This window comes from Tachypleus tridentatus, chromosome 9, assembly GCF_004210375.1.
Source record: "Tachypleus tridentatus isolate NWPU-2018 chromosome 9, ASM421037v1, whole genome shotgun sequence".
Taxonomy (NCBI): Eukaryota; Metazoa; Arthropoda; class Merostomata; order Xiphosura; family Limulidae; genus Tachypleus; species Tachypleus tridentatus.
This window is the reverse complement of record NC_134833.1, coordinates 85,441,939-85,462,094: the sequence shown is the minus strand read 5'-3', so window position 1 is coordinate 85,462,094 and position 20,156 is coordinate 85,441,939. Positions and strand designations below refer to the sequence as shown.

General features: G+C 34.3%; 1 protein-coding gene across 3 annotated transcripts in view; it reads right to left on the bottom strand.

The window, feature by feature from the left end:
• The window catches only part of LOC143225664 (uncharacterized), a 49,095-nt gene that overhangs the window by 6,914 nt on the left and 22,025 nt on the right, over positions 1-20,156 (bottom strand). For all 3 annotated transcript variants that reach the window (XM_076455483.1, XM_076455485.1, XM_076455484.1), the window contains exons 2-5: positions 9,733-10,791; positions 9,275-9,375; positions 7,776-7,867; positions 5,281-5,558 (exon numbers count right to left, since the gene is read on the bottom strand). In XM_076455483.1, the coding sequence (XP_076311598.1) occupies positions 5,281-5,558; positions 7,776-7,867; positions 9,275-9,375; positions 9,733-10,791 (1,530 nt within the window). The remainder of the gene's footprint in view (positions 1-5,280; positions 5,559-7,775; positions 7,868-9,274; positions 9,376-9,732; positions 10,792-20,156) is intronic.

Sequence of the window (20,156 nt, the reverse complement as noted above, 5' to 3'; positions counted from 1 at the left end):
CATTTCTCCAATGTTTATGGAAAAACAAACCGTTTATATTCCCCGAACAACGTGGCATTGTTTTCATAAAGCATAGTGTCTTATTGGTCAGTTTTACTAACTAGCTTAACTTAATTTATAAGCTGAATGAATTGTCAGTATTGTATTCGCGAGACGGCTGGTATGGGTATTAGAACTTTAATTAAAATAATGTTAATACCATACCAGCCGTCTTGAGAATACATTTTTACTTCAACTGTCAGTATTGTGTTTACTAAGTGGATAGAGTAAGACAACGGTAGTTACTATTGTTAAAATTAAAATGTTGGATTGTCATTAATCCAATAAACAGCATTATGGGAAGTAACACAAATTAATCTTTAAAGCACGATGGACAAAAGTTCCAACGGTTTAATGCACGTGCTTGTCATATGTGCAGCGGTTAATTTTTTATTTTTTTTTTACCATACCGGCGATGATAGAGGTAGGTAAATAAAATATTACAATAGAAGTTTCAATATAGGTGTTTTTTATTATTATTTATTTAAAAAAATAAACTCAACAGCGTTTTTACCCTGAGGTTTTTTAAATAATCGCCAGAGACAAAATAATAATAAATGTCGACAATGTTGATCAGTACACTGTGTACGGTAAAATAAATGAATATACACCAAATAATTTACTTTTTTAACACCATAGTAACTGTAGTTAATTGAATATGCGTTAACATGAAAATGGAATTAGAGAGAAACAACAATTAATATGTATTGTATTACCCCAAACAATGTAAATAACTGAAGGCACGTCAGCATATATTTACAAGAACGTTTCAATGCTGTGAAACATCACTTGTAGAAGAGGTTTCTACATTTATCCAAAGCAGTTATTTAAAACACATAAAGCAAAATATATCATCAGGCATTACAACAAAAAATTAAGATAATAATGAAATTTGTTACATTAAAATCAAGCATAATATTCTTAAATCGATAAAAAAACAGCTATAACATTCAAACAACTTCAATTAGTTTCTGTTTTTTTTGCGTAATTTAATGCAACACATCCCTGTCAACTCTAAGTTTCTACAATATACAATGATTATTTCAGTCCTTACCTGAATAGATTAAGAAATGCACATTATATATTTTTTCCTCTAGTGGAACTATAAACTCAAAAATAATTCAAGCTATCTAGATTCATTCCCAATATACAGTAGTACAAAAAATTTATTTCACCTTCTAATTCAATTCATATTAGTTGTAAATATTTCTTATGTACAAAGTTGCCGAAATCAAAATTCTGAGACAAAGACGCTCGTTATACGATAGTCTCGTACACACTATATACCTCTAACGTTTGTTAAACGATAGTCTCGTACACACTACATACCTCTAACGTTTGTTAAACGATAGTCTCGTTCATACTACATACCTCTAACGTTTGTTAAACGATAGTCTCTCGTACACACTACATACCTCTAACGTTTGTTAAACGATAGTCTCGTTCATACTACATACCTCTAACGTTTGTTAAACAATAGTCTCGTTCATACTACATACCTCTAACGTTTGTTAAACGATAGTCTCGTTCATACTACATACCTCTAACGTTTGTTAAACGATAGTCTCGTTCATACTACATACCTCTAACGTTTGTTAAACGATAGTCTCGTTCATACTACATACCTCTAACGTTTGTTAAACGATAGTCTCGTTCATACTACATACCTCTAACGTTTGTTAAACGATAGTCTCGTTCACACTACATACCTCTAACGTTCACACTACATACCTCTAACGTTTGTTAAACGATAGTCTCGTACACACTACATACCTCTAACGTTTGTTAAACGATAGTCTCGTTCATACTACATACCTCTAACGTTTGTTAAACGATAGTCTCGTTCATACTACATACCTCTGTCCTAATTATATCCATGTTGATTTACGCAACAACAACTGTTAATATCCAGATAAATTAATATTTATATTTGTACATTTACATTTTTTATTATTAATGAACTAATAGAGTTTTTTAAAAGAAATATCATTTTTAATAAAATGCACCTTTAGTACTTTATTATCCTTCGATTTAAAACATATTTTATGATACAAACCGAGCTGTTTAAATTTTGTTTTACACATAATGACACTCTCCAGCCGAAATTTTGTTCGGCTGAAAGTTCTCTTTGTGTCACATCACAGGTAGTTACCGATGAAATTTTTTATTTGCTTATATTTTTGAGATAAAACATTTATACTGCTTTTATAAACAGAAATTAAGAAAATTAAGTATATCTGTTGAAGTATATCTGTTAAAACAACAACTGTGACAAAGTCGTCAATTCATTTTAATGTGCCAATTCACAAATTCAAAAAGGAATTTTTCTAACTGCCTGTCCTGCCCTCTTGTGGATTCTTGGTAAAATAATAAATTTTCCGAATTGAGCAAATTAAAAAACAAAAAATGACACTATTATGTCGGTACTTGCTTTATAAACTGAAACAAATACTAATTGGTCATATAATCTTGATTGATATAGGACTAAATCGCGATGTTCTTTCTTTATAATTTCAATTGAGTTTGAGTGAATACAAACTTATAAATTGATGAAAAATTCATTTTAGATATAATAATAGCAAATTAAAAGTACAATTATTTAAAATAAATAAATATTCAAGTTTGTTGTTAAGAGCAAGTCTGTACAATAGTCAATGAGGGTTTTGATAACCGATTACTTGCCTTAACCGTTAGGGTTTCTGACCTTTCCAATTAGCGCGTATATCGCATAAGATACCGTTTAGAATATCAAACAGAATACTAAAATTGAAACCAACTTAATTCTTAATCCTAGTTGTTTTAGCCATGCATGAGTTTTTATATTACCATTTCCTATTTCTCGACTTCTACAGCGGTATGTCTGCAGACTTACACCGCTAAAAGCCGAGTTTCGATACTCATGGTGGACAGAGCATGGATAGCTTATTGTGTAGCTTTGTCCTTAATTCCAAATAAACAAAATCAATCATATTTCTCTCTAGTATTCGGCTATAGAAAATATTCTTTTTATGATAAGTTTATTCCTTCAAAACGTTCAGTTCATACAAATATAAAAACGCTGTAATTGTTTTTATCGGTGTTGATGAACTGAGTATAAGTTGGATGGATATCGAAAACTGTAATTTATAATTGTTTTCATGAATAATATTTACAGTTTTTCTTTGCTTTGTATGATAACTGTTTCACAAGAAATAAATTTCCAACTGTAGCACTGACGAAGAATAGCGGTACGAGCAGCTTTTGTTCCAAATATTTTGTTCTTATGTAAAGTTGAAAGATAATTTAAAACACTTGAAATCTTACAGAAGTTCAACTACACTATATAGGCTTGTTTCTTTGTTTCGAAATTTTACACAAAGTTATGGAAAGACTATCTGTTCATAGCCTTTTTAATGTTGATATTCTAGAGTAGATGGAAGATAACTAATAAACAGCGCCATCTGCCAGTTTTTTAACTACCATTAAGTGATCTAATAGTGGGAAATATGCGTTATTTTTGGCTCCATGCATGCTTCCAAGCACAGCATCGGGGGGCGGACCATGAATCCTCAGATTTACAGTCTTGGCACGCTAACATCTGGTCTTTGTATGCGGAAAACGTAAGATGTGGTGGAAAGAATTGCTTACAAAAATAATTCTGGTTGTTTTTGATACCAACATAATGTTAACCTCTGAAGAAAAGTTGCGATAACCGTTTTATTTTTTATTTAGACATTTATAATGTTTTGCGTCATCTAGTGGAAGAAAATGAACTATAATTTGGGGTGGGGGTAAAGATGGTAAACTGAAAGTGAATATTAAATAGATTAGTAGTTGTTTGTCAACTTTGATCGACTGGAATCTTGCTTCACAACAAATGACATGACATAAATGAACTAAATCTGGTTCTTATCGAACATTAAGTATGCATTTCTTCTGACTGGTTTGAGAAGCTCGGAGCAAAGGCTAAAGCTGTTTTCCTTCAGAACATAGTTTATAACGAGTTACTGCAGACTTTAATGCAAATTAACGTGAACCACTTCAGAGGAATATTAAGAAAAAATATATATCACAGTAGGAGTTACATAAAAATAATTTGTAAAGTATGAAGGTAAACATGACAACTGTTTCAAAGTTTCAACTGTCAAATTAAACTCTTCTATTTTACTCCAACAATTGTTTCTTTAACAATAACAACGACAAAAAATAGAATATATTCTTAAAACGACCACTTTATTTCCACATCCTCCAAGGATCACCATTTGGAATTCAATAAAGCCCTAACTTTTACATAACTTCGCAACAAAATTCGAACGTTTATTATTATAACAAGAACAGTTTGCAATACGCGAGCAGGCTTTCTTTCCTCGTAGTTTATGTTTGCGAACAAAAGTTAGTATTATTGATAACAGCAGCGTAAGGCTAGAGATAAAACAGCTAGTCATCACCACTCACCACCAACTCTTGTATAACTCTTTTCACTAACAAATAGTGAGATTGACTGTGACTTACAACTCCCCCACGGTTGAAAGGAAGAGTATGCTCGGTATGACGGGGATTCGAACCTACGACCTAAAGATTTCGACTCGTGCGCCCCTAACCACCTGGTCACACCGGGCCCACTTGTTCATATAAAACAAATAATAATTTCATAATATAACATATTTCCCACGAACAAAGTATGAATCAGCACTACTTATTAAGTCCGCTTAATAAATGGACAATTGTACAAAATTCAATGATTTATACACAAATGATACTACAGCTATCTTTCGATCTCTTAGTTTGTTTGTTTGTTTTGAAATTTCGCACAAAGCTACTCGAGGGCTATCTGTGCTAGCCGTCCCTAATTTAGCAGTGTAAGACTAGAGGGAACGCAGCTAGTCATCACCACCCACCGCCAACTCTTGGGCTACTCCTTACCAACGAATAGTGGGATTGACCGTCACATTATACACCCCCACGGCTGAAATGGCGAGCATGATTGGTGCGACCGGGATTCGAACCCGCGGTCCTCGGATTACGAGTCGCACGCCTTACGCGCTTGGCCATGCCAGGCCGCCGATCTCTTAGTATACTTCAACACCAGTGGAAAAACTTTCGTTTTATTTCTCCATATTCCAGGATTATGTTGTTGTTTTTTTAATTCCTTTGCATCACTCTTAGACTAACAATATATAGGTTCAATATTAATATTCATCTTTAAAAATATATTTGTAGTTATTGGAAATTCTGAATTTTTGAAGATGAGACAATACGAACCTTCACCGTTGAAACCATAGCCAGTAACGGTGCACTTGGTACCCGGACTCCCTACGTCATCCCGTCTAGGTAAACACACGAGGCACACGCCGTTATCCAGTACCACGGGCTTCTCAAGCTTTAAAAGGGCGATGTCGTTATCTAAAGTTTGACTGTTGTGGTTGTGATGGATGTAATTAGTGGACACCCGCTGTGTCTGAGCTCCGGGGCTGCCGTACTGGCTAGCCAGATTCACGTCTCCAGCTCTAACATACAATGAATCTCCACTTCGAACCAAACTAAAGAAAAATAGTTGAAAAAGTTAAGAAGTTCTAGCCTTACCCAAATAAGACGGTGAGCCATAACTTGCCAAACGTAACTGTTTTACTGAGGGGTCTTTATTTCTCTGAATAATTAGGGAATAAATTACATGCTTATTAAAAAAACTGAAACTAAAGAAATGTGTCTAGATATGCTTCATTGTTTGTGACGCATATAAGATACCTAAAATATTTAATAATTTTTTGTACTGATAGAACTATAACAATCGTTTACTTTCTTTGTACGCATGCCCAAATAAGAAACTGATTTCCCATCTTCTTCTTTAAGGCTCACCGATGAGTTGAGTGCTTATAACGCTAAAATTCTGGGACCTCGGTAAGCACAGCGCAAATAGTATACAGTGCAGCTTTACTCTTAGTATAAAAATAAAAAGGAATTTCTGAGACATACAATTTCAACAGCTGTAATAGATAATTTGATAGCTTCACTCTATTTTGTTATTAATATGTGTAATCTTAACACTTATTCTACCTTTAATTTTTTTTTTTACTTAAGAATAAAGCACCGACACCAACACTTCCTTTATTACGCATTTTGATCATACAGAGATTTTACCGATCGTCTTGTATTTTCATACTATTTTAGTACGAAAATACATAAATTGTCAATAGTTTGTTTGTAGTTAAGCACAAAGCTACACAGTAAGCTATCTGTGCTCTGCCCACTGCGGGTATCGAAATCCAGATTCTAGCGTTGTAAATCCGCAGACATACTAATGTCAACAGAACGATGTTCATGACTATTGTTATGATATAGTAAATTATTATTGTTGTTTCATTATTATGATTGTGTTTATCGTTCATTTATGAATTTCTACTATCGTTTAGTTTATCTATGAATTTTAGTTCATTAAAATATTAATTCATCTCGACGTAATCATTTGTGTGTAAAGGATGTGACTGACATCAGCTTACCTAGCAGTGACGTTCAGATACTATTAATGTAGCAGAAGAGTATGTAAATTTATGATCGCATAAGTTTGTACTCTTGTGACCTACTAAGTGAATAAATTCCCTTCTAGAACTTTGCTGAAAGACAGAGTGTCACGAAAGAGTTGTTGGAGGGTATAGTTATTACTGTTTCTCACACAATGTTGACTATTGAGAAGTATTGTTTGAATATTATACTTACTGTATTTATTGCAATTCGTTTTTTTTTTTTTACTTCTTATTTTCTGGTTTCATTATAATCCATTTATTAATATTGGTGTTAAGTCCTAATCACCTATTTATTAACTATGTTGAAATTATTTCTAAATATTGTTATTGATAAATATATTATGTTTTCAGTCTTGAATCCTAATTGTAGTTCATTTTACACCATTGTATTTTTTTCTTCAACAGCGACAAAAATAAATAATTACTGTTTTACAACAATACTTTTTTCCTACTTACTCCAAAACAATTACTAAAATACACAAGAAGGCAGCGTAGTGACTAAAAATTGCATCTTTCATATTACGTTTATATTAGTTAAGTACTGAAACGTTTAATACGTTGATATTCAAATGGTTTACATTGAGTTTTTTTGGTAGTTCATGTTAAATATACTTGGAAATGCAGTAATTTCTTGGATAATTTTGGCCAATTTAGGTTAATAATTGCTTTTGGTTACAAAGAAACGAGTTAGATACCCTATAGACCCATCATATGAATCATAAATCTTTAAAATAAAAATTCACGTATAGAAATTTATATGATTAACCGTTTATACAATAGAGTTCAACCAGTAAAATATTATATTTTGGAAATTCATCAAGAAAATAAAGCTAGAGTACAATAAAAGCATGTTTCATAGCCAGTTTGTCCTAATTCACGCAGGACAATGAAAACAGAACAACAAAGTTTTATACATACGCAGTGGAGCTCCAGATAGGAAGGACTGAGGGAAGTTTTTTACCAATTTTGATTAAGTAGTGATTTGAACCTTTAAAAGTGGAATATAGATTTGTGAGTAATTATCACGAAAACCGATTGTTTTACTTTCGAATTCGATAGCTACGATTAACACAGCGAATAAGATGCCTCCAAATTCTAGCATGTTCAGCCACCTATAGTTTTATTGCAGCAGTAACTTCCAGATGTTGAGTCTAATTTTTTATTAAAAATTCTGAAGCTGCTGATTCATAATTAATTACCTGTAATAGTAAAAGAAATAAAAAATCTTAAACTCACTTTGTTATGCAATGTGCTGCTGTTAATACCCATTGTGAGCCGATGAGAGCGCCACCACACAGGTATTGATTTTGGGCATTAATCAGAGCTACCTGTAGAAGAAATAAAATTTAATTTACCTTTAATTGCTAAACACATTGTACACTTAAACGTAAGTTGGAAAAAACTCAGTAGATCGTTTTTCCAGAATTACACTGTGCTATTTTCACCTGTTGATGAATATATTTAAACATCTGTTGTCTTTGCCCTGAAAATATGACATAAAACAAAAAAAATGAACTGCAAACAAATAATTCTTCTTTTCCAATAGTTGAAATAATATCTAAGATAAGGAGTGTTCCAAAAATACATTCAGACAAAATATCGAAGGAAAATTTGTGACTAAATATTTGATTTCAAAAGCACCAATTAGCCCTTCGGTAATCACATCGTGTGCGGACTTATAGCCCGTATTTCAGTGGTTATGCCTCAGATAAGAATTTAGATCTTATATTTAAAGTGGCCTTTACTATCGGCGAACCCTTGACGTCAACGGTTCATCTGATAAAGTAACTGGTTGAACAATGTTTACTTTAGCTAACTGGCTGTGATTCTCAATTGACCAAATTATCATTCATGTGTAGCACGTCTGTTATGAGCCCATAACTTGGCAATTTTTCTTATACATCCACAAACAGAAACAAAACAGAAGTTACTATAAGACTATAAATAAATAATTAGATGTTTTATGAAGGCGCGTCTCTCCTAGAAATACTGTTGCTGGAAGTCTAATATGATATAAAACGATAATAAACATTATTTGAAACATTCAAAGGAAAGCAAGCGGATACTTCAAACTCTTTAAAATGACATAAAATGAACTATTTTCGACATATAAATATAAATAAAAAATACGTTTGATGAAGTCGTTGAGGAAAAATTGAAATGCACAATTACCCTAGCTGTATAACCAGTTCTTTTTATTTTCTTGTACAAGACATTCTGATATGAAATAATTTTCTCTCCAGCCACTTGTGAATTCAAAATTTATAGTTTGTTACAAGTCATAACATGATAGATGAATTGGCTTCTATTATGTTCTTTCTTTATGAGGTACTTATTGAATTTCCATTACTACCAGTACGTGTTGTTGTTATAACTTACCTTCCTTGCAGTTCTTTAACAGCAAATATCGCATTAACACTGAACTCGCTAACTGGCATTACTTCACCAATAAACTAATTGCGAATTAATAGTATACTCCTTGTAATTAATACTTACCTCACCATTTTCTTACTTACTTCTAAAGATTTTTTTAACGTATATATATATATATATATTTATGTGAATGCTCTTCAAATGACAAATAATTTCTCATAATTTATTATTTTCCTTAATACCAAGTATAAACGGTTAAACTTTCTAGGGTAAATGATACATTCCGTTTGGTTTGTAGGAAAAATATGCGCTTCAGTTTGTCTGCCATTATACATCATTGTTGTCATTTCATTGATTCTTACCTGCCAACACCATTCTCCTGGATCAGAATCATTACCTCCAACTACCCGTCCTTCACGCTTGATTGTTCCTTTTACACCACATACATCCGGGCGATTTTCATCTGAAAAAAAACCAACACAAATATTGCTTGATTGTTCCTTTTACACTGCATACATCTGAGCAATTCACATCTGAAAAAAAAAAAACAATACAAATATCGCTTGATTGTCCCTTTTACACCGGATACATTCATTTGAAAATAACACACAAATACCATTTGATTGTTCCTTTTACGCCATGTACATCCGAGAGGTTGTCATATGAAAAAACAAACAAATATGTACAGGGATTTTGCGTTTTGTGGCTTGTAATTTAAAAATAATGTTAAGAGGTATTATTAAGTAATGAATATTGTAGTTCCACTTCTAACTGCCTAACCAAACCTTTTTTTACTTACGACCAGGAAACGAATAGTTACCATTTTTATCACTATCGTTTTCCTTTTCATTATTTGCCTGAAGAATTTCCTCGAAGCGACTGATGTCCTCCAGGGTTGCACAGCATACCTGTCCTCCCCTCAGACAGGTGAAACCAGGATAGATGGCACTCTTTCCAAAGCAAGTGAATCTTAAGAACATTGATAAACAAGGTCCTGGACACGGATGCGATGGTAATGTACCTTGTCCCGCAGAGTGAGTGGTAGCCATTGGCCAATGATAGTTGGAGCCATCAGAAGGTAATGTTGTTTGAGATCCAGAAACATTTTGTGGTTCGTAATTCTGGTTAGGGGTGAAACAGCAAATTGTACCACTAGCGCAATCCGTTGTCTTAACCAACAGTACTGCTGGCTTATTGCATACACCACTAAGAAAGGTAGGAATACAAGTTCCCGGGCATGTACCAATAGAGGGAGCTTTTGTAGTAGAAGGGATTTCGTTGATGCAGCAATGGCTTCCTGATGAGCAATAGAAATCTTGGTTTACTTCATCACACAGAGAAATGAAAAGTGGTGCTACACAAGTTCCAGGACATGGTGCTTCTAGGGACGAAGTTATTTCTCCTGTTGTTAGGGGTGTAGATTGTTCTTCGTCGTTATCAGTTGCACAACATGTTTTACCATAATTACAATCACCATTCTCAACGACTTTTTCACAAAAACGTAGAAAGTCCGTTTCAATACAGAGACCACGACAACTAATTTTCACTTCCATCCAGTCTTGTTGATTATTACCAACTTGTTCTTCCGTTAACGACGGTTTTACTGTAATACTATAGGAATTAATGTCACCTGCAACATCTGTAACGACATCAGCTACAACAGGAGCAATGTCCGTCACTCCTCCATTGCCTGTTAATAAAGGAGCCGACGTTTCTACGACAGTTCCCAAATGAAACGTCTTGGAAACACAACAACGGAGAAATTTGTCTTCACATCCGCTGTCAAGCAACTTATTGCATAACAGTGATGCAATAGGATACACACACTTTCCTGGGCATCCTGAGGTACTGGAAAGATTCGTCATATTGGTCATGTCATCTGAAAAAATATATAGTTTTATTTTTTAAGTATTGTTTTTATGTGTACTATTCATTTATGCTCTGAAAGCACCATAACTTCTAGAACATTAATACTTAAGATATACTTTAAATATAACAACAAACATTAGTGAATAATTTCTGAAGAATATTAGCAAAGTGAAAGTGGTAGCTGATGTATAAAATTAGATATTAAGATAGTTGACACACATTTTATTTAAAGGAATATTTAATAGAATGAAAATCATATTCAAACTTTTCAAACCTAAGGGTATCATGCTACGTTCATTCTTCCTGTGTACCAGTTACTAAAGTTGTATATAATCCCAAAACTCTAAGTAAGAGTCTTGGTGAATTTAGATTATCAACAAAGAAAAATATCAAACTTCTCACTCTTTTTCGTTTGAAAATTCCTGTGAAATTATAACTGGATATAGTTCATAATCATCCATAATTCTGAGCATAAATCAGACGGAAAGAAGCTATTTAACAGCACATCCCCAGTCATTAACATCTTGGGTATTTTTATCTGGCTGAATAGAACAGTTTGATGAACATTCTTGTAACGAAAGGCGGAAGACTTCTGAAATATCGGCCTCTACTCTAGTGTTTGTACAATAGGCAGTTAGTTGTCGTCCATTCATCTAAGTTTCATCATGAATACTCTGCCTTAAAAATCTAATAAAGAAATACTTTTATCACACATTCTTGCGGAAACAATACGTGAACCACCAACCTTTAAACTTATAATCCAAGCACGCAAGCGTCTGAGCCACGCTCAAGTTAAGAATACTAATAAGTATTTAAAATATTCGAGCAGTTTAAGTAATAGTTTTAAAGTGGATTAATAGAAGTAATAACTTTGTTAATACTCATTATAACAGGGATTACGGTAGAGAAAAAAAAGGCTGTGATAATTCTTTCTTTAAAGTTCATAATAATTCAAGATAAAGCTTTTTATAAATATTTTGTTCCTGAATATACGGTTTTATTTCAAAAGTTTACCATGGTGAACATTCCAACACTATTTTTACTTAGATAACCTTTGTTTTACATTTTACTTGAAATAGTAAGTAACATTAAAAGGAACGACAAAAATATTTGTTTGTTTTTGAATATCGCACAAAGCTACTCGAGGGCTATCTGTGCTAGCCGTCCCTAATTTAGCAGTGTAAGACTAGAGGGAAGGCAGCTAGTCATCACCACCCACCGCCAACTCTTGGGCTACTCTGTTACCAACGAATAGTGGGATTAACCGTTACATTATAACGCTCCCACGGTTGAAAGGGCGAACATGTTTGGTGCGACTGGGATTCGAACCCGCACCCCTCAGATTACGAGTCGCACACCTTAACCCACCTGGCCATGCCGGGTCATGACAAAAATAATCAAGCAAAAAGTTTTAATTTGGTTTTCTTCTTGACACTAACTATAATTATTCAAATTCTATGGAAGAAAAATGCTAACAATTAAAGATAATTTTCACAGATAATTTTGATAGCACAAAGGTGGTAACCCAAAGATTTTCAAAAGGATAATGTTTTATTTCTAATGTTTATTACAGGCTGAAGGCTAAATTATATACAAGGAACCAATTATTTATTATTTTAATATTCATATTCGTGAAAATTAAAATGTGACTGCTGTTGTCTGCAATTTAACGTCCTCATTTCTTCATAAACGTTTGATTATACATAAAATTCTTAATGTACTTTTTGCATAGTATTTGCCAGTTTGTCTGTTTTCTTATTAAACACAAAGAAACACAATTGGCTTTCTGTGCTCTGACCTCTACGAGTACCAAAACCCGGATTCTAGTGTTGTAAGTCCGCAGACATAACGCTGTACCACTGGGGAGCTTTTGTGGAGTCGAAAAACCAGAATATTAAATGTTTTTATACTTTAAAGTATATATATATATATATATATTAAATAGGATATTGCATTAAAACAAATTTAATGAGTTTTCTCAATTATCTTTATACTATGAAGGAAGTACAGTGGCACCTCGGTTTTCGAACTTAATCCGTTCCAGAAGGCTGTTTAAAAACCGATTTGATCGAAAACCGAATCAATTTTTCCCATAAGAAATACTGTAAATTAAATTAATTTGTTACAGACCTCCAAAAGTTACGCATTATGAAGCATTTTAAGTAAAAATATTGCTTACTTATACCTGTATAAGAATACTTACATGCATAAAGTCAACCACAAGAACTATAAACACAATAAAAAACAATAAATGAAAATTTAACTACATTTTATCTGTGCTGAGGAGAGCTGATGGCGTAAGTGAAAGGTGGTGAGGAACGTGGAGAGTAGGAGGGTTATTATTGTTTGGAAGGGGAGTCACCTTCCATAAAAACCTCAGGTAACTCTCCTTCTGGGGTTCTTTCTCTTTTCTGTCTCTTTGCACAGCTACAACCTGCTTGAGACTCACTGGATCTATTTCTCGCTAAAAACTTGTCTGATGAGGTTTGTTTCTGTCTGCATTTTAAAATGTTTCTGAAGTAAGACATAACATTGTCATTGAAAAGGTTTATGCTGCGGTTTGCTACAGCTTTGTCAGGGTCAAATTTTTCCACAAAACTTTGTAACTCTCCCCATTTTCCACACATTTCCTTGATTAGTGAACTAGGAACATCCTCCCTTCCCTCCTCCTCATCTGAAGACACTTCCTCAGTTGTCTTCTGTTGGTGCTCCTTCTGAAGGTCTTGGAGTTCTTCCATGGTGAGCTCAGTGTTGTGGTCTTCCACCAACTCCTCCACATCATCACCACTCACATTCAAGCCCATACACTTGCCTCGACAATATCCTCGACAACAGGCTCAGCCTCAAAGCCTTCAAAGTCTCTATCTGCTACTGATTCTGGCCACAATTTCTTCCAGGCTGAGTTAATGGTTCTCAAAGACACTTCCCTCCAGGCTTTGTCTATGATCCTCAAGCAATGGAGAATATTAAAGTGATTTTTCCAGAACTCTCTGAGGGTTAACTCTGTGTCAGAGGTCACATCAAACCACCTTTGAAAAAGTGCTTTGATGTAGAGTTTCTTAAAGTTCGATATGACCTGCTGGTCCATGGGCTGAATAAGAGGAGTCGTGTTAGGTGGCAAGAGCTTCACCGTAATGAAACTGTACTCTTCCACCAACCCGTCCTCTAAGCCTGGTGGGTGAGCAACTGTTTTTCCGTGAGGTAATTCTTTATACTTGGGGCAAACATTTTATGGACTCACTCCACAAAAAAATTGCCTGGTTACCCATGCTTTACTATTAGCCCTCTACATGACATTTCGTTTACTTTTCAGGACATTATTTTTCTTAAAAACCCTCGAGTTCTCAGAATGTTACACAAGCAAAGGTTTAAATTTTAAGTCCCCACTTGCATTACTACATAACAATAGAGTTAGCCTGTCTTTCATTGGCTTGTGTTCTGGCAGTGACTTCTCCTCCTTGGTGATGTAGGTCCTCTTTGGCATTTTCTTCCAAAAGAGGCCTGTCTCATCACAGTTGAACACTTGTTGGGGAATAAAACCCTCAGCTTCTACATAGTCCTTAAATTCCCTAACAATTTATCAGCAGCGTCTTTGTTAGAACTGGCACCCTCCTCATGTCTCACCACACTATGTATGCTACTTCTCTTTTCTCTTCCTAAATTTTTCAAACCACCCCTACTAGCCTTAAAGGCATCACTTGTATCACGACTCGTTCCAGGAATGTTTTTCAGGAGGTCAGCATGCAACTGCTTTGCTTTCTTACAAATGATGGTCTCAGTAATGCTATCACCAGCTAACTGTTTTTCGTTTACCCAAATCAACAACAGTTTTTATACCTCTTCCATTGTTTGTGATCTTTGTTTCGTAAGCACTGTCACTCCTTTTGCAACATCAGCTCCTTTGATGACCTCTTTATTTTTCAGTATGGTGCAAACTGTGGACTTTGCCATACCAAACTGTGTAGCAAGGTCTAACACGCGAATATCACTCTCATACTTCGCTATGAGATCTTTTTTCATTTCTATTGTGGCTCTAACAACTTTTCTTTTTGGTTTGCTGCTTTCATTATCCTTCTTTGACCCCAAGGTGGCTTATTTAATCAGAATATTTAGAAAAAAAAACAAAAAGAAAAACGAAAACGTTCACAGCAGATTTTAGCGGGGGTGTGGACTGAGCGACAGGTGTGGATAAAATGTTTGGGCAAGCTTAACGTCGGTCGAAAATGGTCGAAGGGTCGTTTGAGTCATCAGCCGGGTTATTTCGGGGATTCGGGCCACAACAGCTTGGTTCGGAAACCGAGTTTATGTTCGACAACCGAGACATTTTTTTTTTCAAACAATGTGTTCGAAAACCGAATTGTTCGAGAAGGAGTCGTTCGAGAACCGAAGTACCACTGTATTGAGAACCGAGGTACCACTGTATATTATATAGTTTGTAAACTTAAATAACCCTTTAAGTACATATTATGATAAAAGTTACAAAAATGTAGAAGAAATCTGCCTTTTTTTAAACTTATTCAAATACAAGACATTAGCTGATGTATACGTTCAATGCAATGGAAATATGTAAGGTATCTCATAGGTAACCTAGGGGAGCTAAGACCTCCCCAAGAGACCCTTTACATACAATACCAGGTTTGGTGATAATCGGTCCAGCGGTTCGTGAGCTATAAGCAGACACACGAATAATTGAATCAACTGATATACGAGTTGCGGTAAATTTGAGTAATATGTATTAGAAACTCTTAACTTCATCGTTTCTGATTAAGACATTCACAACAACTCGCCAAGACATAGATTCTCATGTGGTTTATTGCTACTATATTCGATTAAAATAGTTAAAATAATTACATTTACAGCAATATTACCAAAGAGTCATATTAAAAAAAAACATTTCCACGTCATGCAAGTTGTTATACGAGTGCGATGTAGTAAAAATAGTATTTTTTGCCCGATTGATTATTTGGAATTAAGCACAAAGCTACACAACTGGACATATGTGCTCTGCTTACTACGGGTATTGAAACACGGTTTCTAGCATGTGAGTCCACAGACTGTGCCTCCAGAGGGCAGTAAAAAGAATATTACTGATCGTGATAGGTCCGGTATGACCCGGTGGTTAGAGTTATCGACTCGTATTCTGAGGGTTGTGGGTTTTAATCCCCGTCACACCAAACATTCTCGCCCTTTCAGCCGTGGATACGTTATATCGCAACAGTCAATCCCACTATTCTTTGATAGAAGAGTAGCCCACGAGTTGGCGATGGGTAATGACAATTCGATGCTTTTCCTCTAGTCTTACACTGCTAAATTATGGACGGCTAGCGCAGATAGCCTTGGTGTAGCTTTGTGCGAAAATTCAAAAACAAATACTGATCGTGACAACTTAATACCATGAAAGCACGTTGTGATGATTACATTCTGCAGGTCACAAGATCTCTGACATGGTTCGCTGACGTCACTTATACAGAATGATTAACATGCCCGTAGATGTGTAACAAATTCACACTGCACACACAGATATATCTTCTTATTCAAAGAACCCTTGTTTCCTGGGTATAGTGGACACGTAATACAACATCCATCATTGACAGTTCATTAGCATAAGAACATATGTTATCAAAACAAGCTACTATTTTATTCAACTCTAGCGGCATTAGAATTTGCAAAGACTGAAGGCTCCGGCATAACACAGACACCTGTTCTCACACGTAACGGCATTCTTTACAACGTCCACAAGATACTTATCTTCACATAATACATGCAGAGTCTAACGTGTAAATGATACGTTCGCGTGGAAATGTCATGACCACTGCCAGTTCCAAGCCAGTAGAAACAAATTAGCGAAACCACAAGTTTAATTATACACATGGGAAATCAGTGGTTATAAATGACCAACAAATGCTATTTTGAGGAAAAAAGAAGCTTACAAAATTCTTAACTTCTTTGTCCAGAACTTACTGTTACTGGAAAAACATCTGTCTTTTGCTATTACATAAAATAACACGAAGTAACTTTAAATGAACTTTGTAAAAGGAAACAAAAATAAATCTTAAATTATCACCCTAATTTAATTAACGTAAATCTTATTCTTGTCTCAGATTTAAACAACTAGAACGCAATGGGTGGAATCAATACCTGCCATGCTAATCCTAAGAGTTCCTCCCAACACCCGTAATTCAATCACCTTTGCCGCTTTCCTCTAGTTTTACCTCAGAATTGTTGTCATCGAAAACCTCAATAAATCTAGTTAGTTTTACTCTATCCAATCTTTCTTCTCGTATAGATTACACAGAACTTGAATCCTCAACGGATATGTCTAATTTATTGTTAATATCTACTCTACCAAAATGGTGGTAATCTACTTCGTAAAAAGTGTGACTTAAACCAATCAAAGTTGATTAAAAGTGTAGGGAAAAAAAGGAATTGAATACTTATAATGTGATACACTCCCAGGAACTCGCCAGATGACACTGCAATCACCTTCCTATTTCCCATCTTCGAACTATTGAATTACACGATTAAGACCAATAAATAAGAAAACTAGTTTTTCCATCTGGACAGTATCTAGCCTTTACCATATCTTAGATTAGTTATTCTATACAAAATCCCAGTGCATATCGCATAAAAGTCTGCTTGTATAAGTGTGCATCAGAAAATACAATGCCAACTCCTTGTTTTGGTTAATCAACATCTATATTTAATTGTAAGTGATAGGCTTGATTGATTCATATGTAGACATAAATTCTTAATTTAGATAATATAAACTAAAATATAACTCCCTCTAAACATTATGGTAAAGGAATTATAAAATCCGTTGCAAATTACTTTAACAAACAGCTACGAACAAATGTGGACAATTCAGAACTGCAGGTCTTTATTGGGATTGTTTTGACACCTGACGGAGAAAAGGTGTGCACAAAAAACTTTCACATTTTTCGTCATTACTAGACGGAAAAAAATTCATTTTGAGATATACCCAGATATTCTGCAACAGGATTATAATGAAAACGAATATAGAGTTTGGTTGCGTAAAGAGTTTAGAGCGATACTTTGAACCCTGATCAGCTATGTGATACTTTAACTTTGGCCCCATAGTATATAAAATGCTGTTTTATCTTATAAACTGAATGAATCAGGCTAACGACCTTCTAAGGTATTTTATGTATGTGATAAAATTAGGTAAACCGGGATTATTCAGGTGTAGCTTATCTTTGAACATACTTCCAATATTCAATTCACCAGGAATGCTACTTACTATGATCGTACATCGTAGAGAAGTTACTTAAACAGTAGCCACTATTTATTCAGCCAATAAGTAACAGAAAGTAAAAACAAATTCCTTGAGCAATCCTACCTCCAAGTGGTTTAACGGTGAGTATGTAGGCTTATAACACTAAAATTCGGGTTTTACTACATATGGTGAATAAAGCACAAATGGCCATTGTATAAATCTGAGCTTAACAACAAACAAACCAAACTAAATATTTCAAACAAAGTTCTAAACAATCAAGGGGTTTTGGTTGCGTAAATAGCAGTTTTAATACACTGTTAATAGTGTATAAAATAAAACAAAAACATCCTAAATAATAGTACATATTTTTCACCCAAACATTCATACTCGGTTATTTATGTTTCATTTCTAAAATAAATAACTCTTAATTCGTTTATCTTATTGTAATTACTGACCCATTTCCTCTACTCTGAGTCCAACTCCTCCAAAACTAGAATTTAAAATATCTGTAGACATAATAAACGCACTTGATAAAATCAGAAGAAAATAAAGTCGGTTAGGAGTATCTCTCAACGGTTGTTGTTTTGAATTAAGCCCAGAAATACACAAAGAGTTATTTGTGCTCTGCCCACCACGAGCACCGAAATCCACTTTTTAGCGTTGTAAGTCCGCAGGCATACCTTTGTGCTACTGAAGGACCATCTCAACAGACAATTATATCTTTATTTAACTCGAATGACCTGTAATAAAGTATAGTAATTCAGAACTCTATCATAAAATAAAATTTAAAAAACACACTTGGTCTCAAGTTTTAAAGTTTAAGACGTAATTAACATAATTTAAACCATTCAAAAATAGTCAGTCATTTCTAGCATATGTTACTTAAGTTAAAAACAAGCAATTATTATATTTGAAAATTATATTCGTATTATAGAATTGGATTAACAGCACAAAATGCATTAATCTCTAAAATGTCACTAGAGCACTTGTCAGCCTAAATGACATCATTTCAAATTGTTAAAACTGTAACTGGTTGCAAAAACAATTTTCGGTTGATATTTTTATCCATTATTAATATCACTTATACAAGTTTAACGCAATCATCAACTTACCACAACCACAAACTCCAATGCGCCATCTATTTTTTAAGTAGATACTTATCCGCCATTACAATGATATTATGGTTGTTATAATGCACACAGTAAAATATTAATGCTTTTCTTGAAATGGCAATCGTGGGAGACTCTAACGTCTTATAGAAACCTAAGGATGTCTTATTTTAATGTCCGTTAGATGTTTATTTATTAATTCTTAGGAATGGCATTCTGTAAAAATAAATCAGTTATAAAAACGTAAGATGAACATAACCGATTTTCATGACGTCCTTGGCGAAGTGTACTTTTTTCCAAGATATCGAAAAATCAGACTCACAAAGATATATGATGTCTGAAAACAAATATACCCACCCAGTTAATAATCATCCATAATTGATGTAAATAACGTATAGATTACAAATCATTGTTGTTATTCTGACCAGCTATTTCTTCATGACTTCAAAATCTCGTAACTGTTCCAATTCCAACTAAAAAGTTCATTCCCAATAAAGCGTGAATTTCGTATTTAAAAATCGATTTTGATAAGAAATATAAAGTTAATTGAAAAGTTCCCAGAGGTTGGCGTGAATATGCGCTAAAAGCGAGATGATAAATTATTTCAGGGCCTTAAAAACTTAAAAATAAAAACAACATCTACAGCAACAGCTGACCAACATGCACCAATGCTCACTGAGACTTGAGAAAAATAATACAAAAATATCTTTCACTTTTCTGTAAGATATTGTTAAGTTTAAAGTTCCGAGAGGATTGGAAGGACTTCCAAATGAATTTTCAAAGAAAGAAGCATCACTTGGAGTTATTTCTTAGAATGTGTTGCTGGCACTCAGATTGCTATAACCCGAATACCTATTGATATTATGTTTAAGAAAGAAATGGGGGAAATGACTGTTCTTTCCCGCTCCCCAGTGGCGCAGCGGTATGTCTGTGGACTTATATCTCTAAAATCCGGGTTTCGACACCCGTGGTGGGCAGAGCACAGATAGTCCATTGTGTAGCTTTGTGCTTAATTCAAAAAATAAAACAAAC